General features: G+C 48.8%; 1 protein-coding gene across 2 annotated transcripts; it reads right to left on the reverse strand.

The window, feature by feature from the left end:
* Positions 1-479: 479 nt before the first annotated feature.
* On the reverse strand, positions 480-20,859 carry EPHX3 (epoxide hydrolase 3). 2 transcript variants are annotated; one of them, XM_084759414.1, is made up of 9 exons: positions 20,755-20,859; positions 19,153-19,601; positions 18,912-18,997; positions 18,409-18,566; positions 17,966-18,094; positions 15,014-15,117; positions 14,772-14,908; positions 14,426-14,676; positions 480-561 (listed from the first exon to the last, which is right to left on the reverse strand). In XM_084759414.1, the coding sequence occupies exons 2-8, from the start codon at positions 19,570-19,572 to the stop codon at positions 14,451-14,453; spliced, it is 1,260 nt and encodes a 419-aa protein (XP_084615540.1). In that variant the 5' UTR covers positions 19,573-19,601; positions 20,755-20,859; the 3' UTR covers positions 480-561; positions 14,426-14,450. The 2 variants fall into 2 exon arrangements, with proteins under 2 accessions (XP_084615540.1, XP_084615539.1); XM_084759413.1 differs by lacking the exon at positions 480-561 and adding an exon at positions 10,046-11,055 and having other exon boundaries at positions 20,755-20,857.
* Positions 20,860-21,200: the final 341 nt, after the last annotated feature.

Genomic DNA, 21,200 nt, shown 5'->3' on the forward strand with positions numbered 1-21,200 from the left:
AATTACTAGGATTCTAGGCAATACACCCAGCCCGACTAGGGCTTATGCCAGTTCCTCTAATGAGAGATAGACAGGAACAGAGATGCTGGGAACAGAGATGCTGGGCATAGTGGCAGATGCCTGCAACCACAGCCCTCAGGGCAAGCAGAAGGACAGTGAATTCAAGAGCAACCTGGCCTACAGAGTGACACCCTGTGCCCAAACAACAAAGACCCTTATCTTAGTTTGCGGTCTTCCTTTTTTTTTTTTTTTAAGATTTACTTATTTTTATGTACATTAATGTTTTGCCTGCATGTCTGTTTGATGCTGCCAGATCATCTGGCACTAGAGTTACAGACAGTTGTCAGCTGCCATGTGGGTGCTGGGAATTGAACCCGGGTCCTCTGGAAGAACAGCCTGTGCTCCTAACTACTGAGCCATCTCTCCAGCCCCTTAGTTTTGCTTTCTATTGATGTGATAAAAACACCAAAACCAACAGCCACTTGGAAGGAAACAGGTTTATTTCATCTCGTGGCGCAGTCCGACATCACGGAAGCCAAGGCAGGAACCTAGAGGCAGGACCTGAAGCAGAGACCACAGGAGAATGCTGTTTACTGACTTGCTTTTCACGGCTTCCTCATCTTCCTCTTTTATGCAACTCAAGACCGCATTCCCAGGAGTGGCACCTGCCACAATGGGCTGAGCCCTCCCACATTGATCATTAATCAAGAAAATGCCTTGCAGCCTTGCCTACAGGCCAGTCTGATGGAGCATTTTCTCAACTGAGGCTCCCTCTTCCAAGATAACCTTAGCTTGTGTAAAGTTGGAAAAAAAAAAAAACAACTAAGCCACACATAACCGAGCAAACAAATAGCTAGAAATGTGGCTCATAGGTATAGTATTGCCTTGTGTTTGGTCCCCAAAATATAAATAGAAACAAAAAATAAATACATTTAAAGTAGGGGGGGGGGAGGACTAGAGAGATGGCTCAGAGGTTAAGAGCACAGGCTGCTCTTCCAAAAGTCCTGAGTTCAATTCCCAGCAACCACATGGTGTCTCACAGCCATCTATAATGTGATATAGTGCCCTCTTCTGGCCTGCAGGTGTACATGCAGGCAGAGCACTGTATACATAATAAAAAATAAATCTCAAATACACACATATATTTAAATATGTATATATTTAAAAGGGCAGAGAGGAGCCCCACATGCTGGTGTACACCTTTAGTCCTAGCATTCAGGAGGCAAAAGCAAGCAGAACACTGAGTTCAAAGCCAGCCTGGTCTACATAGAGTTCCAGGACAGCCAAGGCTGCATGGTGAGATACTATCTCCAAAAACAAACAAACAAGAAGAAACAAAAGACAGAGGAAGCCTGGGAGAGATGGCTCAGCAGTTGATATCACATCTTCCTCTTGCAGAGGACCTGAGTTCAGTTCCTAGCCCCTACATGGCAGCTTACAACTGCCTATAACTCCAGTGCCAGGGTGGCCTATCACCCAAGAGCACCTACATGCATGTGGTTCACATACAGACAATCAGGCAAAACATACACATAAAAATAAATGAATAAGGGAGCTGGAGAGATGGCTCAGTGGTTAAGAGCACTGTCTGCTCTCCCAGAGGACCCGGGTTCAATACCTAGCACCTACATAGCAGCTCACAACTGTCTATAACTCCAGTTTCAGAGGATCCAACTCCCTCACACAGACATACGTACAAGCAAAACATCAATGCACATAAAATTAAAATTTTTAAAAATGAATGAGTTACCAGGAAACTGAGACAGAGGAGAGGACATTCTAGTGGGACTCTAGATGAGAGAATCATGGGAGAAAGGCAAAGTAGAAGGACCCAGAGGGTCCTAGAAGCCTACAAGTAGAACATTATGATAGGCAGATTTGGGCCCAGGGGTCCCGCTCAAACTAAGGCACCAGCCAAGGACAATACAGGCGGTAAACCTTAAGCCCCTACCCAGATCTAGCCAATGGACAGAACACTCCCCACAGTAGAGTGGAGAGTGGGATATGACTTTCTCACATACTCTGGTGCCTCACCTTTGACCATGTCCCCTGGAGGGGGAGACCTGGTGGCAATCAGAGGAAGGACAGCAAGTTACCAAGAAGAGACTTGATACCCTATGAGCATATAGAGGGGGAGGTAATCCCCCTCAGGAACAGTCATAGGGGAGGGGAATAAGGGGAAATTGGGAGGGAGGGAAGAATGGGAGGATTCAAGGGATGGGATAACCATTGAGATGTAACAAGAATAAATTAATAAAGGAGGAAAAAAAATAAAAAATAAAAATGAATGAGTGCCGGGTATGGTGGCGCACGCCTTTAATCCCAGCACTCGGGAGGCAGAGGCAGGTGAGTAGCTGTGAGTTCAAGGCCAGCCTGGTCTACAAAATGAGTCCAGGACAGCCAAGACTACACAGAGAAACTCTGTCTCAAAAATAAATAAATAAATAATAAAATAAAAAATGAATGAAACAAGATAGTAAAAACAATTGCAGCCAGACATGATAATGCATACCAGAAATCCAAGCACTGAGGAAGCTAACCTGTACAACTTAATAAGCCGCTGTTTCAAAAATTAAAAGGTTAGCCAGACACAGTAGCACACTCCTATAATTTAGCACTTGGGGAGGCAGAGGCAGGCAGATCTCTGTGAGTTCAAGACCAGCCTCGTCTACAAAAGGGAGTTCAGGACAGCTAGGGCTACACAGTAAAACCCTGTCTCAAACAAACAAACAAATATAAAAAATAAATACAGAGGGTCTGAGCAAATAGCTCAGTAACAGAAGATTTGCCTAAGATGCGTGAGGCTTTAGGTTCAATCCTTAGTGCCTAGAGGGGCAAAGAAAACAAACAAACAAACAAAAAACCAAAAAACCCATTGAGATATGATGAGCTTTAATGTGAGACAGTGACCTTGGAAACAGATCATTCTGAAAAGTCCCATCTTTTTTTTTTTTTTAAAGATGAATTTATGTATTATTTATACAGTGCTCTGCCCGCATGTACACCTGCATGCCAGAAGAGGGCATCAGATCACGTTATAGATGGGTGTGAGCTATCATGTGGTTGCTGGGAACTGAACTCAGGACCTCTGGAAGAGCAGCCAGCACTCTTAACCACTGAGTCATCTCTCGCCCAAGTCCTGTCTTCTTGTCGGGCCGTGGCCTTCTCCTCAGGGCTCCAGATCGTCCATGTGACCCTGCGAGGGCCACCATCAGACTATGAGCTCTGTGGGCTTCCTGCCCTCAGTGCCGAACCCCTACTGACTACCATACAGTCTAATGCACAAATGGGAAAATAATTGTCTTATTTAGTGGGGTGCTGGAGTGAGAACCTAAGGCTGTACATATACAGGGCAAGCGTTTGCCACTGAGCTACCCTTACCTCCCCCCCCCCCCCCCCCCGCTGTCCCCTCCCAACCCTAGTAACTGTCAACTGAATGAGTCAGAAGCCGGGAGTTGGAATGTGTAAACCACCAGGAGAGAGCCCTTGTCTGGATTCAGATACCTCGATCCCCATTGGATCAGAAGAAGGGAGGTGGGGGTGGGGCTTTGGGCGGGAGGAGGATGGGATGGAGAGGAGGAGATAAACTACTGCTGTAGCAGCTTTGGCAAGAGAAAGAGGGCGTGTCACCTCTCCTTCCTCTGTGCCCTTCCACCCTTTCCTCCTGCTTTAGAGAAAGAAGGAAGATTGCTTCCCTGTGTGGAGATCAGTGGCAGAGCTGTGCGACTCTTGGCTCGATTCCTATCACTGTAAACAGTTTAAATGGTTTAAAAGATAACATTTATGCCAGGCATGGTGGTGCACACCTTTTAATCCCAGCACTCGGGAGGCAGAGGCAGGCAGATTGCTGTGAGTTCAAGGCCAGCCTGGTCTACAAAGTGAGTCTAGGGCAGCCAAGGCTACCCAGGAAACCTGGTCTCGGAAAAAAAAAAATACATTGATGTTGTTCAGTGTCAGGTGGGTGGCCAGGGTTCCCTAGGTCCAGTGGGTTGGTCCAGGCACTGCTTGCTTCCCAATGAGACCAGAGGGACCTCAAGATCAAAGGTCCCGTTTCTCTCAGGAACAGCTTAGAGCACTTTAAGGTGAGACCCATGCACTAGGTAAGGCTCCTGGTCTCACCAGAGGAGATGGAAATGATTTCCCACCAGGTGTCACAGTTTAGCTCTTTTAGAATGAGATTCTGGTATCAGATAGCAGTGGAAACTCACGACCTCCTTAAGCCTGTGAGGCTACCAAAAGTGTTGCAGTTCTTTATCAAGCTGCTGTGCTAGGCACGCAGAGGAAGCAAGTGGGTGTTCAAAACAGGATGGCAGTGGGGTTCGGTGAGATGCAGGCCCAGCGGTGCTTCACCTGCGGTCTGCACCGAGCTGGCAGCGATGGAGAGGGCTTCATTGGCTGCCAAGGCAGCTCTGCCATCTCTGCCTTGCCTGGCAGTCAAGCCTTGGGTATCCAGTGGCAATTCTCCCCCCAGAATAAACGGAATCTTAGCCAGTCACGCCAGAGGGATGGCACGATCACTCGAGAGCCAGTCAGCCAGCCAGCCCAACCTTTATTTATAAACCTTGGGCAGCAGGGAGGGATTTGAGGCTGGCTATGTCTGATTAACTGAGGCTAGGGGTGCCAGGATATTTAATCTACATGCAGTGGTACAGTAGCATGGGGTTCTATCACAAAAAAGGAAAATAGAGTACTTAATTATCCAATGGATGGGGGAAAAACTTCTAGGTACGATTAAAGGTCATTTGTTTAAGACTAATATCTCCTTAGCGTAGGATTGGGTATTTCCAGGAGTCCCCAGGTACTTGCTGAACAGGTTCTATCAGGAAAGGATTGGGCCTGTAATCTTTCCGGAGGGCTATGTGATGCCTCTTAGAATTTTTAGGGTTCCAAGAGGGGACCCAGCTGAGAAAGGGGATGTTGTCACTATATACCCAGCTCAGAGGCTATCTGGAAGCATCAGACTTTGACCTTTCCAGAAGGACCCCACACATGTAAAATACTTACTTTAAGTTAGGCATGGTTGTGCACACCTGAAATCTCAGCACTTTTGGAAGCAGAAGCAGGCATATCTCTGTGAGTTTGGGGGCTAACCTGGTCTACAAAACGAGTTCAGGACAGCCAAGGCTACGCAGAGAAACCCTCTTTTGAAAGTGTGTGTGTGTGTGTGTGTGTGTGTGTGTGTGTGTGTGTATGTGTGTGTGTATGTGTGTGTGTGTTGTTTTGTGCACATGTATCTACAGGTGCCCACAGAACCTGAAGAAGGTTTCAGATTCTCTGGAGTTAGAGGTAAGTTTGTGAAGTCCCTAATATGAGTTCTGGGAATCAAACTCAGGTCCTCTGAAATAGCAATATATGCTCTTAACCACAGAGCTATCTCTCTAGCCTCCAAAAGATACATTTTTTTTGTGTGTTTGTTTGTTTGAGACAGGGTTTCTCTGTGTAGCCTTGGCCATCCTGGACTTGCTTTGTAGACCAGGCTGTCCTCGAACTCACAGCGATCTGCCTGCCTCTGCCTCCTGAATGCTGGGATTAAAGGCGTGTGCCACCACGCCCAGCTAAGATATAATTCTTAAAAGCCTGCACATACAAAATGCACATAAACTGACACAGCTGCACACAAACTGGGCCATACATATAAATGAAATAAGTATTTGTTTGTTTGTTTGTTTGTTTTAAAGCCTAGAGGAGCTGGACATGATCCCTGAGTTTGGGAAGTTGAGGCTGTGTGTTTGAGGCCAGGCTAAGCTACATAGAAGACTCAATAAACAAAACAAATAAATAAACATTTAAAAGACAAAATTGAAAGTGAGGGACTGGCAGGTAAAGGCGCTCCCTACACAAGCCTGGCTGCATGGGTTCAATGCCCAGCGCTCACAGTAAGGTGGGAGAAGCCATTTCACAAAGCTATCCTCTGACCTTCATATCCGTGCCATGGCACAGGCATGCACACACATCGTACATGCACGTGTGCACACACACACACACACACACACACACACACACACACACACTGAAAGTCAAATGAACAGAAAAAGGCTGTAGGATGTTCTTCCTCCTTAGCCACGGGCTGCATCTCCGTTCACACAACTCATGCTCATCTGTCACCTGTCCAGCCTGCATTACCACCTCCTACCACACCACCCCCCTTCCCTTGTCCAGCCTATGCTTTCCACGGACGGGTTAGACAAATGGAACCGCTGACGGATAACTGTAGATGACTTCAGAAGAGAGAAAGACTCCCCTGTGGTGTCACTCAGCTGGCCATAACCCTTAACCAAAGAGCCTGTGGGCATAAGGCTGTCTGTTGGCTCTGCTGACATCCTTCCTTTCCCGTGCCTAGTCAGAGGGCCCTGATGTTTTCCTCCACCCTCTGCCCACCCACCAGCTTCAGAAAGGTCCCTGCTCGGCTTCCCTCAGGCAGCCAGCTCTGTCTAGCCTTCCTGTTTTCCTCCTTCTCCGTGGGGGAAGAAGTTCAGCTCTCTGGGATCTACGGGAGTCTGCATGCTCGGCTCTCACCCTCAGTCTACACAAGCCTTCTTTTAACACTACGCCCCGTTTCCATTGCCGGGGGAGAGAAATGTGCACACTAGCCCGGTGGGCTTCTTTTTTCTCTTCCTAGATATTGGGGTCCTCCTTCCTATGAGGAGATACCCCAGCTTCAGTACTCTACGCCTTCCCTCTCTCTCCCAGCACATGCTAAGGCTGTCTCTGTCATTTAACCCGTAGGATGTTTCTAGATCCCTGCTCCAAGTCCAGACCTCTGAGCCGCGTCTGAACTTTCCCTGGCCACGCGTCTCCCTCTGCCTAGACTTAACCAGTCTATCTCAGTTCAGCCTGCCTCGCTCTCTCTGTCTCCACCCACCTCCCATTCGCCCCCTCACACCTTGCCCCCTAACAATGGTCCGCTTACAGATTTGTCCAGTCCCCTCCCTTGCGGGTATGTTGAAGTCCTTTACAACCCCAAGTCATCTTAGCCCAATCCTCCAGTCCAGAGGACATGATAAATCAGCATGAAAGAAATACTCCTGGGGTGGAACACATCTTCCCCTCAAGGTTCACCTCAGTGATTTCTTCTTCTTCTTCTTCTTCTTCTTCTTCTTCTTCTTCTTCTTCTTCTTCTTCTCCTTCTCCTTCTCCTTCTCCTTCTCCTTCTCTTTCTCCTCCTCCTCCTCCTCCTCCTCCTCCTTCTTCTTCTTCTATTTTTTTTTCCTGAGACAGGGTTTCTCTGTGTAGCCCTGGCTGTCCTGGACTCACTTTGTAGACCAGGCTGGCCTCGAACTCACAGAGATCCGCCTGCCTCTGCCTCTGGAGTGCTGGGATTAAAGCCGTGCGCCACCATGACCCGCAGTGTCTGCCTCCTCAAGGCAGCCTCCCTTCTCTTCCTGCTACCAGGCCACCGTCCTGCCCAGTTACTTATTCCACTGGGGCCTGCCCATATCTCTGCCCCTTCTCTGGGGCAGGGCTGATGGTGCTCGACTAGTGAGGCATGGACTGACGATGAGTGAATAAATGGGTGAGTGAATGCATGGGCGAATGAACGAATGACAGATGGACGGATGGAAAGTGGGCTGGAGGCAAGGGCATAAGAGAACCCAGCCCTCCCCTCCTGCCCAAAGCGATGCATACTCTAGGTGTCCCGGGTCAGAAGGACCTCACACCCCTATTGACTGGCTCAGGCTAGGGAAGCCCGACCTGGACCAGAGGACTCTGCCCAAGGAATATGACCCCTCCTTCAGAGGACCCTTCCTCTGCCTGCTCCCTCTCCCTTGTTCCACCCACCTCGTGCTGGGGGTGGGGGGTGGGGGTTGAAGGGGGCTGGTGAACAGACAAACAGACTGAAGGCAGAGCCTTCTGGTTGCCCTGGCAACGGTCCCAGCCACTGTCCAAGGCCTGTAGTCAGCCTTTGCCTGGGCCTCTCTAGTCACCCAGACAACCACTATCTCCTTCTGGTCAACCATCAACCCTTCTCCCGTCACCCTAGCAACCAGCAGTGGACACATCACCTTGGCCTGGGTCCTTATCTGGTGGCCTAAGATTTTCTCCACCCAGACTTCCACTCTCGGCTCTGAGAGCCCCTCCTACAGGAGGAAGGCCTTGGTCCCGCCTATAGTGTGTGTAGGCCCTGCCCGGCCCTAGGGGTCGTGTGTCTTCTGTCCCCGCTCCCTGCTCCCCACCCCCCTACAGTCTGAGAAAGTCCATTCCTGTCTCTCCACACGCATTCTTGCATGAACAGTCCAGCCGCCACAGGCAGCTCTTCAAAATGCAAGCCATGTCCTTCCTCTGCTAAAAAAATCTCCCCGGCTCCCTTTGACAGCCTGCTTGCAGCCCCTGACGGGCTGGGAGCAGTGACTGGCCTCCTCCTCTTTCTAATGCCTGAACTTGCTTCCTTTTCGGACCTTCTACATGCCTGTTTCCCACTCCTGGGAAAAGTGCATCCATCCTTGCTCTCCCCAAGGAGGACTGTGTCCTCAGTGAGGCCTTATCTGAGTTGTCACTGGCAGAGCCTCCTATCCCCCCCCCCCCCCCCCCCGTGAACTCCAGAATTCTAAGATGGCCCCCCTGACTGACAAGAGAGGCCAGAGAGTGGTAGCTCTTGCTAGAATAGAAGGCGTTTTTCAGGTCCCACCAGCCCTTGTGCTACAGGGGATCCTATTGTTCATAGGGAATAAGCAGACGTGAGCGTGATGGGTGCCAGCAGGGCGGCCCATCCGGCAAAGGCTCTGCTGCGAGCTCAAGTCCTAATGCTCATCACAGCGACCCACCTAGTAGAAGGAGAGAATGAACTTTTGCACGCTTTTCTTCTGACTTCCACAACGAGCACTGTAGCACCGCAGCACGCACAGTAAATGAAGCACTATAGCACACATTACACACTACAGCACACATTACACACTACAGCACACACTACACACTACAGCACACACTACACACTACAGCACACACTACACACTACAGCACACACTACACACTACAGCACACACTACACACTACAGCACACACTTCACACTACAGCACACACTTCACAATACAGCACACACCACACACTACAGCACACACTACACACTACAGCACACACTACACACTACAGCACACACTACACACTACAGCACACACTTCACACTACAGCACACACTACACACTACAGCACACACTACACACTACAGCACACACTTCACACTACAGCACACACTTCACACTACAGCACACACTACACACTACAGCACACACTACACACTACAGCACACACTACACACTACAGCACACACTACACACTACAGCACACACTTCACACTACAGCACACACTACACACTACAGCACACACTACACACTACAGCACACACTACACACTACAGCACACACTACACAATACAGCACACACTACACACTACAGCACATACTACACACTACAGTACACACTACACACTACAGCACACACTTCACACTACAGCACACACTACACACTACAGCACATACTACACACTACAGCACACACTACACACTACAGCACACACTACACAATACAGCACATACTACACACTACAGCACACACTACACACTACAGCACACACTACACAATACAGCACACACTACACACTACAGCACACACTACACAATACAGCACACACTACACAATACAGCACACACTACACACTACAGCACACACTACACAATACAGCACACACTACACAATACAGCACACACTACACACTACAGCACATACTACACACTACAGCACACACTACACACTACAGCACACACTACACAATACAGCACACACTACACACTACACACTACAGCACATACTACACACTACAGCACACACTACACACTACAGCACACACTACACACTACAGCACACACTACTACAGAACACACTACACAGTACAGCACATACTATACAATACAGCACATACAACAAATAAATAAAACAATTTTTTAGAAAAGAGGGAAGGGGAGACGGTTCAGTGGTTAAAGGTACGTGTCACCAAGACTGATGTTCTGAGTTCTGGTCCCAGGACACAAAGATCCAACTCTTACAAGCTGTCCCATGACATCCCACCTGTACAACCCGTCTCCCTCTGCCCCCAACACACATGAAATAAACAAATCAAATGCAATTTTTAAAAGAAGAGAAGGCCAGTGAGGTGGCTCCATGCTGCCAAAATCAATAGACTTGAGTTCAATCCCCAGAAACCACAGAGTGAATTAAAATTAAAAAATAAAAATAAAAATAAATGGGCCAGGTAGTGGTGGCATAAGCCTTTAGTCCCAGCACCCAAGTGGCAGAGGCAGAAGGATCTCTGAGTTCCAGGACAGCCTGGGCTACATAGAGAGGGGGAAACTCTCTCAAAAACCTATATAAAAGTATAAAACAGCAAAGAACACTAGTTAACGGTAGTGCACACTGTAAATCCAGCACCCGGGAGCACCTTTGCTCTTACAGAGGACCTAACATCCCAGGACCCACACAAAGATTCACCATCCTCTGTAACTGCAGCTCCAAGGTGCCTGATGTCCCCCTCTGAGGCAGCAGACATACATGTGTACACACTTATACACACTAAAAACAATAGCTGAGCATGGGGGCCCCTCCTTTTTTTTTTTTTTTTTTTTTTAATCCCAGCACTTAGGAGGCAGTGTCAGGTGGATCTCTATGAGTTTGAGGCCAGACAGGATAGTGAGATCCTGTCTCAAAATAAATAAGTAAAAATAAAAAAACAACAATGCAGTAAATAGCCAGGAACAGTAGTATGTTCCTTTTTTTTTTTTAATCTTATTTTATGTGCATCAGAGTTTTGCCTGCACGTATGTCTATGTGAGAGTGTCGGGTTACGTCAAACTGGAGTTGCAGACAATTGTGGACTCCATAGGAGTTAGGTGTTGAACCCAGGTCCTCTGGAAGAGTTTCCGGTGCTCTTAGCCACAGAGCCATCACTCCAGCCCTTGGTGTGCGCCTTTACTCCCCAGTACTGGTGAGCCAGAGGCAACCGAATCTCTGTGAGTTCCAAGTCAGCCTGGTCTACATAGTCAATGTCAGACTACATAGTAAGACCCTTCAAAATAAATAAATACATCAGTTAATTAATTGTGAAAGACTAGGCAATGAAATTATTACAACTATTATGACAAGTCTGGAGCTGCTGGTCCACCTCACACTTGTTTAGTATTCTTCTGAGACTGGGTCTTTCTCTGTAGCTTAAACTGGTTTCATCCTCACTCTGTTGCTCAAGCTGGCCACAAACCTGCGATCTTTTTGCCATAGCCTCCGCTGTACAGAGATTACAAAGTGTGCCCCACCTACCATGCCCAGGTCTCTCTCTCCATATCTCTCTCTCTCTCTCTCTCTCTCTCTCTCTCTCTCTCTCTCTCTCTCTTTGTTTTTTGGGGTTTTGTTGTTGCTGGTTGGTTGGTGGGTTTGTTTTGTTTTGTTTCGGGGCAGGGTCTCTCTGTGTAGCTTTGGCTGTCCTGGAACTCACAGAGATCCACCTGCCTCTTCCTCCCAAGTGTTGGGATTAAAGGCATGTGCCACCATACCCAGCTTCTCTCTCTCTTTTAAATACTCCTATTGTGTTTAATAATTTATTTATTTTTATTATATGTACATTAGTGTTTTGACTGCATGTATGTGTGTGTAAGGATGTCAGATCCACTGAAACAGGAATTACAGACCATTGTGAGCTGCCCTGTGGGTGCTGGGAATTGAACCCAGGTCGTTTGGAAGAGCAGCCAGTTAACTGCTCTTAACTCCTGAACCACCTCTCCAGGCCCTCCCTCTCTATTTTTAACCCCATCATTTGGATGTTGGGTCAACAGGCCTTTAGACACTCAGCAGACACTTGGCTAAGCCAGATATGGTAGCACACACCTGTAACTCCAGTTCAACACCAGGAGAAAAAAAAGGCTAAGTTGGAGCAGGAGATTCTAAAAGCTGGCACTTGGAGGCCTCAGATGCCTATTTGTGTTTTGTGTGTGTGTGTGTGTGTGTGTGTATGTGTGTGCATGCACATGTGCATGTGTGTGTATGTATGTGTGTGTGAGTGTGTATGTGCACATTTTTGTGCGCACGTGTGTTTGAGTGTGTGCGTGTGTGTGTGTGTGTGTGTGTGTGTGTGTGTGTGTGTGTGTGTGTGTTATGAAGCAAATGTGGCAGTCAGAGAACCAGATGTGGGAATCAGTTCTGACCTTTCCTTCTGTCATGTGAGCCTCAGAGATTGAAGTCTTCATGCTTAGTGGCAAGCACTTTACCTGTGGAGAAATTGTGCCTCCTCCTAGACGTCCAGTGCTGTGCTTTCCTTTCCTGTGCTGAGTCAAGCATGCCCAGCTTTCTTTCTTTTCTTTCTTTCTTTCTTTCTTATTATGTATACAGTGTTCTGCCTCATGTACCCCTGCAGGCCAGAAGAGGGCATCAGATCATATTACAGATGGTTGTGAGCCACCATGTGTTTGCTGGGAATTGAACTCAGGACCTCTGGAAGAGCAGCCAGTGCTCGTAAGCACTGAGCCATCTCTCCAGCCCCAAGCATGCCCGGCTTTCTAAGAGAATCGAGAGTTATTTCCCTGGGGAGCTGAGACAGGTTGAGAAGAGAGAATTTGACCTGACTTGCGTTTGATCCTGATGGACAGGAGGATCATTGGGAGCTGCCCTGAGCCTGGACTCACTCGCCTGGTTTCCTGTGAAGGTCGTTGCTTGGTGAGGTGACTGATAAGCAGCAGAAAGGCACCTCATTCTTTGGTGTTTGTTTGTTTTAAGAAAATGAGCCAAAAATTATGTTTTTTTATTATTATTATTTCGCATTTGAAGTGCCCTTCAATGACATCCTTAGGTTCAGATCGTTACCATAGTCCTTAAGCACTGCACAACTGCACTTAGGCACTTTACCTGGCTTCCCCGCTCCCTCAATTTTGAGGCCTTCCCATCCCCCAGCTTCTTGTCTTCATCAACCTTAGGCTGACCTGGTGCTCAGCACAAAGCGCCTCTACCAACTTGACATACATAGGATCATCACAAGCGATGCCAGCACACAGAGAGGGGCTTGGCAGCTTTGAGTATGCCCACCACCCGGCCATTGTGGATGACGTTGTTGATCTGTAGCACCTGTGTAAAGCAGTACTGACATTCCTTAACGCTTCCAGCAGCAATGGCATTTGCCACCACTGCCCAGTAAGAAATAATTTTTTTTTTCTGGGTGGTGGTGGTGGTGCATGCCTTTAGTCCTAGTACTTGGCAGGCAGAGACAGGCAGGTCTCTGTCAGTTCGAGGCCAACCTGGTCTACAGAATGAGGTCCATCCAAGGCAGCCAGGGCTACACAGAGAGACCTTGTCTCAAAAAACAAAACAAAATTCTTTATTTAATTTTTTTTTTAATGTGTAGGAGTGTTTTGCTTGCATGTGTGTGTGTATACAGTGTGCATGTCTATATGCCAGAAGAGGGTGTCAGATCCCCTGGACATGGATTTATGGTGGCTTTGAAAGTCCATGTGGGTGCTGAGACTTGAACACTACAAAAGCAACAAGAGGTCTTACCCACTAAGCTTTCCTGCCAGCTTCACAGGCACTGTATTTTCTCTCTCTCTCTCTCTCTCTCTCTCTCTCTCTCTCTCTCTCTCTCTTTGGTTTTTCAAGACTGAGTTTCTCTGTGTAGCCTTGGCTGCCCTGGACTAGCTTTGTAGACCAGGCTGGCCTTGAACTCACAGAGATCCGCCTGCCTCTGCCTCCCAAGTGCTGAGATTAAAGGCGTGCGCCACCATGCCTGGCCCTTCTTTTTCTTATTTTAAAAAAGATTTTTATTTTAGTTTTATTTTAGGTGCATTGGTATGTAGGTGTCAGATCCCTCAGAACTGGAGTTACAGTTGTGAGTTGTCATATGGGTGCTTGGGTTGAACCCAGGTCCTTAGGAAGAGCAGACAGTGCTCTTCTTTTTTTTTTTTTTTTTTTTTCAGACAGTGCTCTTAACCACTGAGCCATCTCTCCAGCCCTGGCACCGCATTTTTCATAGTGGTTCACTTTAGCTAGTTAACATTTAAATTGAAGTATTAACCATGGGTTAGAACTCATGAATATTGTATGTCATATTGGGGAAGACTTAAGCTGCAGACTGGGGGGTGGGGGGTTGGAAAACAAGGCAGAACAGTTAGAATGTGTGGTCTGTGCAGCCATTGGGGGCAGGGGCCTCTGGTAAAGAAAGGCAAGACAGTCCCAGCATCTACCTCCACGAAGGAGAGGCACACCCGGCTCGCCAGAGCCAAAGTGATTGCTCATACATGCAAACACCCATGCTATGTGCGAGGCAAGATACATACCCACAGATGCTTCTGTGTGGAACTCAGGGGCCATTTGCTGTGGGTGCGCTGGGAGTCCACCCCATATGCAAAACTCCCAGGTACACAAGGACAGGGGATATATGCTTCTGCAATGTCATGTACCTGTTGGGCTGGTGGACAGGGGCTACTAGGCCAGCAGGTCTTGCAGAAAGGCCCACATGTACTGATGCATCTCCTGGGGATGGCTCTGTGGAATCCAGTGCCCACTGCCTGGCAGGATGTGGCTCTCCAGCCGGCCCGGCACAAAGCGGCTGCTGATGGCTTCCACCAGCCCCTGCTGGAAGGCGGGGTCTTTCTCACCCCACAACAGCAGTGTGGGTGTTGACAGTTCCTGGGGCTCCAGGGGGAAGTTCCTGTGGCCAAGACAGACAAGTATACAGAAAGAATGGTTACCCTCTTTCCCTTTGCCAGCCACTCTCCTGAGCTTCTCTCCTGAATACAACCTTACCTGAACAGGTTCCGGTAGTAGTTGAGGGGCCCAGTGAGGCCTCCCGGTTGTAAGAAGGGATAAAGCAAAGCTTCAAGTTCCCAAGGAGCCAGCTGCGGGATGCCGTTCTTGCGGTGGGTGAACATGGATCTTAGAATCTGGGTGTACACAACAGTGCGCTGGTTTCTGTGTCCGGGCCTGCCCAACCCCAGCTGGCCGGCCGGCTGTTCCCCATTGCTAGACCTCAACCCTCCTCACTGCACCTGGAAGTTGGACATAGCCAACAGCTTCTCTGGCAGCCACGGAAGCTGGAACAGGAAGATGTAGTTTGATCGGAATAACTGGCCGATGTGGCGGATTGCGTATTCTGGGAAGAGGGGAAAGGATGTGAGGTTGGGGTTTGGGGTGGCCCTATTCTCCTACGTTCCTATACGCCCAGCTCAGGCACACAGGCCTCTAGGACACCGCTACTGCCTGTCCTTCCGGGAAGACAACGACTCCACTCTGGCCGAATGCCCCCTTGCCACGCTGTCTTTGGATCTACAGAACAAGTTAAAGACTGGAAAGACAGCGGGTGTTTAAAGTGCTTGCTGCTCCTCCAGAAACCCTAAGTTTGCTTCCCAGCACCCACGTTGTGTGGCACACAATGGCCTGTGACTAGCCGCATGGGCTCTAATGCTCTCTTCTGGCTTCCATGGCATGTGTGCGTGCATACACACACACACACACACACACACACACACACACACACACACACACACACACACGATACATGCATATAAATATCTAACAAAAAATAACTTACTGGGGTGAGGGTGCACACCTTTAATGCCAGCACTATCTCTGAGTTTAAGAACAGCCTGGTCTACAGAGCAAGCTCCAGGACAGCCAGGGTTACACAGAGAAACCCTGTCTCAGGGAAAAAAAAAAAAAAAGAATGGTGCTAGCTCCCTCTACAGCTCCTGGGTGCCCCCCCAAGACACCAGCAGGCCTCCCCTGCTTAGGCCTGGATACATTCCCTGTGCTTCAGGTAGTAGACATTTATTGAACACCTACTGTATACTAGGCTCCTGCAGATAGGCATAGAAGGAGATGGATGTTGAACACAGTGAAGATTACAATGCTATTCAGGTAAGGTATGGGGTGTAGTTCAATGATATAGTAAGTGATTAGCAATGTTGAGGGTCTGGATTCTATTACCTCCCCCTCTGCCCCCAAGCAAACTAACCAATAAATAAAGGTCAAATGACAAAAGACATTCCATAGTCAAAGAGTGCATCTGCTTCTATCATAGTGTGGTTTATTAGTTGTTTGTATCTTTGCTGTCAATGCTGGGTATAGAGGCACATGCCTTTGATTCTAGGATTCAGGAGGCAGAGGCAGAGGTCTCTCTATGAGTCTGAGGCCAGCCTGGTAGATATAGCAAACTCCGGGCCAACTAAGGCTACATAGTGAGACTTTTGTCTCCAAAAAGGTAAGGAGAGAGAGAGAGAGAGAGACAGAGACAGAGACAGAGAGACAGAGAGAGAGAGAGAGAGAGAGAGAGAGAGAGAGAGAGAGAGAGAGAAAGAGAGAGAGAGAGAGAGAGAGAAGGCAGACACCATTTCCTTTGCCTCGGTTTCACTCAACTGAAACATGAAGCTAACAGCAGTTTCATAAGCCAAAAAGCCCTGTATAGTGACTTGTATGCAAGCCTATTATAGGCAACTGGAACACAGAGGTTGACACCATCATCCAAAACATTTAAATGCTCCAAAATCTGAATGGTTTTATATTTTGGAGACAGGGTCTCACTGTGTTGCCCTGACTAACTAGAAACTCACTCTGTAGACCAAGCTGAGCTCAAATTCAGAGATTTGCCTGCTTTTGCCTCCCAAAAGCAAAGTAAGGGCCACTATGCCTTGACGAAAATTTGAGTGTTAGCTATTATAGTGCTACAAGTGGAAAACTCCACAGCTGACTCTGAAGATTCAATATACACTCCTCTGAGCGTGCGTGCGTGCATGCGTGCATGTGTGTGTGTGTGTGTGTGTGTGTGTGTGTGTGTGTGTGTGATGTTTGTTTCAGACAGGATCTTGCACTATAGACCAGGTTGGCCTCTAACTCGTGATCCTCTTGCCTCAGTAGGAAATTTTTTTTTAAAGACTTACTCATGTTTTGGTTTGGTTCAGGTTTTGTTTGTTTGTTTATTTGCTTTTTGTAGACCAGGTTAGCCTCATACTCATGGAGATCCACCTGTCTCTGTGTCTTGAGTGCTGGGATTAAAGGCATATGCCATGATGCCTGACTTTTTGTTTGTTTGTTGGTTGGTTGGTTGGTTGGTTGATTTTTTTGAGACAGGGTTTCTCTGTGTAGCCTTGGCTGTCCTGGGCTCTCTTTGTAGACCAGGCTGGCCTCAAACTCACAGAGATCCACCTGCCTCTGCCTCCCAAATGCTGGGATTAAAGACTTGCGCCACCATGCCCAGTCTACCTGACTTCTTTTTAGATTTAATTATTTTTTATTAATGTGTATTATTGTCTACATGTATGTATTTATACCATGTGTGTGCCTGGTATCCATAGAGGCCAGATGAGGACATTTAGATCTTTAGGAAAAGGAGCCCCAGCCAGGTGAATGTGAGCTACCATGTGGGCCCTAGGACTCATGCTTGGGTTCTTTGAATAGCAAGTGCCCTCCACTGCTGAAGCCATCTCTCCTGACCCTGGCCCTCAAGGGCTCATATTAATAGGTGTACACTAGTATAGCCAACTCCACAAACTTTTCTTCATACACAAAATCACCAAAATGATTGCATTAATTTCTTTCAGTCTATTTAGTCTATATATAGAAAGTATGTAGGAAGCATAAATTAATTTCAGGCTTAGACTTAGGCTCTAGCAACATGATATCTATCTGATTATGTGTGTGAACACTCCAAAAGAAAAGAAAATACAAAGTCAGAAATATTCCTGACGTGGGCTTTCCCTTCCTTCCTCTCCTTCTCTCTCTCCTTCTCTCTCTTTCACACTCAGGCCCCTCTACTCTACTAAACAGGTGTCCGAGCACCTAGCTCCACCCCAGCCCTAGTGTGAAGAGTTTTGTTATACTCACTTCCAACCTGAAAGTGCTCAAAAACGTAGGCTATTCCTAAGAGTGCTATGATTTAGCTCAGTCCCTGACACGGTGTAAAGTCACAGATGACTATGCTGGCATGTAGGCATATCCCAACACACCTTGGAACACCGACATGGGAGGTGCACTAACCACGACCATCCGTTCCACCATGGACGGGAAGTAGATGGAGAAATCCCAGGCGATGGCAGCCCCCCAGTCGTGGCTCACGAGGACGCACTTGGAGTACCCTGGGTGGAGGACAGGGACAGACACAACGGTGTAAGATGTAGTAGGTATGAGGGTAGAAGTATTAGGAAGAGGTCCCAAGCCGCGGTGGCGCACGCCTTTAATCCCAGTGCTCAGGAGGCAGAGGCAGGTGGATCGCTGTGAGTTTGAGGCCAGCCTGGTCTACAAAGTGAGTCCAGGACAGCCAAGGCTACACAGAGAAACCCTGTCTCGAAAAAACAAAACAAACAAACAAACAAAGGAATAGGTCCCAAAAGATGAGGTAAGTATATACAGGATCGGAGAGGCCTCTCCTGAGTTGGGCAACGGCTCATACCCAGGCCTAGGATGATATCCCTGATATCAGCCAACAGCAGGCCAATGGTGTAACTGTCCACATCCTTTGGAGCATCAGAGGGGGCATAGCCACGCAGGTCTACAGCCACTACATGGAAACGGCCCTGGAACTCCCGCAGCTGGTAGCGCCAGGAGAACCTGTCAGGCGAGGGAGTCGGGAGTTGAGTCAACATCTGCAGGAAGCACCTCCTTGTGCCGCCCCACCTCTCTCCTCTGGACTTCTTAGGAAGGAAATAGAAACCCCAGGCAGAGAGGCCAAAGGCTACCTCATCTTCATTAGCTTCCTTGTTCTGTCTCTCCAGAGGGACAATGAGCCCTCCGGGTCAGTATCTCTGCCCCTTTGCACACCATCTGGGCTCTATATGCGCTGTACGCCCAGTACTACACAACCCTGTCGGGGTTCCCATTCCTTAAGTACCTCATAGTCAGAACTCTACCTTTCCCTAGTCCAGTGAGCACCAGGATCCACGGACCCAGACTTACCAGTTCTCTGGGAAGCCATGCAGAAATAGCATGAGGGGTCCGTTGCCATGACCAGCAGAGACATAGTGCAGACGCAGGCCGGAACTCTGCGGGAGGGCCCAATTTAAGTAAGAGCCAAGGCGAAGTAAAGGAGCTTCCTCCCTAGACTTGAGCCCCCAAGGACGACTTGGATTCGATATTTCAGCCGCCTTTTCTTCAATCAGCACCCACCCCCCATGAAACCTGCCGCCAGAATACTCACCCTGAGGGTCAGAAAGCAGTGCTCGCCCAGCGTGGGATCTCTCAGGCACTCTGGCTCCGCCGACAACCGCTGGCGACCGCAGCAGCCTCGGCGAGGGTGGCAGAGGAGGTTGGTGAACGCGATGCAGCTATAGACAGCCGCGGCCACCAAGGCAGCCAAGTACACCAGGCTCATCACCAAGGCGCGCAGCAGCTTCAGCGAGAGGCGCGAGGGCGCCAGCAGCGCAGTCACCACAAACTCCGGCATAGTCTCTTGCTCCGGGATGACGACAGAGCTGTGGTCAGAAGACTGGCCCACCGGTGCTGGCGCTGGCGCTGGCAGCCCACCACCTTTGTTTTGGGATCCCACCGTGCTGTCGGGGTCCGCGGGATCCGCTGAAGAAACAGATGAGCGGCTCGGGCAGGTACAGCAACCGCACATGACTCACTCTAAAGTGTCAGGTAAACCACCTGGGCGGAAAGAGACACACTTAAGGATGGGGTAGGGGGTGGGGGCGGATGAGGGGTGGAGCCTGCGAGGACTTAGTTTCTGTGGTTGGGGAGGAACTTTGGAGGAAAGTTTGGAGCAGAGCCCTAGGACATCTTGGATGGAGTTTAAGACGGGGACAGGTAATTAAAATGATTCCCGTAGCAGGTGGCGCCGTTCAGGGTCTCAGAGTGGCTCAGCAGGTAAGGGCACTTGGCATCACACCTGGCTACCTAAGCTTGATCCCAGGGAAGCACACAGTGGAAGAAGAGAATTGATTCTCATAAACGGTCCTCTGTTCACACGCATGAGGCAGATGTGCACCCCTAGGTGCTTTGATCTCAGCACTTGGGAAACAGAGGCAGGTGGATCTCTGAGTTTGAGGCCAGCTAATTTAGATAATAAGTTCTAGGCTAGCCAGAGCTACATAGAAAAAAATAAACAACGACTGGCAAGGCTCTAAGGAAGGAGAGCGGGGAAGCCTGGGGGAACACGGGGAGGCACCCTGTGAGATGGGTGGAGCTTTGAGCCAAGGGGCATGGCATATTCAGAGTAGATGGATTCTTTTTTTGGTTTTTCGAGACAGGGTTTCCCTGTGTAGCCTTGGCTGTCCTGGACTCACTTTGTAGACCAGGCTGGCCTCGAACTCATAGTGATCCGCCTGCCTCTGCCTCCCGAGTGCTGGGATTAAAGGCGTGCGCCAGCCACCACTGCAGAGTAGATGGATTCAATTTAGCCTAGACGGTGGGCAAGGGAGAGGGGTGTGGCTTATGAAGGTGGAAGGGAATTGGGTGGAGCCTGTATTTGGATGAGAAAGACTGAGGCTGCACTTGTTAGCTTGCGTAGAAGCTCGACCCAAGGACTGGAGTTTGCTCTGGAGCTGGAGCTGGGCCAACCCCAGAAATGGAAGGCAGGTGTGGGCAGCAGGAGTATCACTGAGTGCTCCCCGAACTGGAGGGCCGCGATCTTCCCCTGGCCAGAATGTGACCCATCATCGCTTTAACTGGCCCTGGTTCTAACCCCGTATCCTCTCCTCTAGTTGGCTTAGAAGGTTTGTTCTAATCCAATTACACGAACTGTAATTGGACAGCAGCTGCCACTGATTTCTAAGCAACAGCTGGGGCCCTAAGTACTAACTTGCCAGTATTGAGGTCCAGGCTCTCTCTATAGGTGGTAGTCAACCAGGGCCGACCCTGCCTCCTGAAGAATAGGTCAGACTTGGAAACTGGAGCTGGCATGGGCAGACTGCGTCCCTGGGACTCTGGTTGAAAGAGGAAGCAGGAAATGCCCAGGATGCTGATGGAGGATAACGTCAAGGGGTTGTGTCTCAACAAGAAGCCAGCTTCTTTTGCAACCTCTCCCAAGATCCTTGACTATTTTAGGGACACCCATTATTTAACCCTTGTAGCAATCTTGGCATGTAGAGTATGAACCTGAAATGTGGGAGTGAGGTCATTCTGACTGAAGCCATACATCTGGCTTTGCAGCAATCCAGGGCAACATAGAAGCAGCAATCTGCACCCAACTCTGAGGCTACTGGCAAAATTTCAAATCTCTTCTGGTGGTTAGTTAGGTATCTAGAG

The sequence above is a fragment of the Acomys minous genome (assembly GCF_964271855.1).
Source record: "Acomys minous genome assembly, chromosome: 15".
Classification (NCBI taxonomy): domain Eukaryota; kingdom Metazoa; phylum Chordata; class Mammalia; order Rodentia; family Muridae; genus Acomys; species Acomys minous.

Coding starts and splice junctions, on each gene's coding strand:
- EPHX3 (XM_084759414.1), bottom strand. CDS start 19,572: ATGTGCGGTTGCTGTACCTGCCCGAGCCGCTCATCTGTTTCTTCAGCG. Junction 18,567..18,911: donor CATGGCTTCCCAGAGAACTG/GTAAGTCTGGGT, acceptor CTCGCCTGACAG/GTTCTCCTGGCGCTACCAGC. Junction 15,118..17,965: donor TCCCATGTCGGTGTTCCAAG/GTGTGTTGGGAT, acceptor CCCTCTTCCCAG/AATACGCAATCCGCCACATC.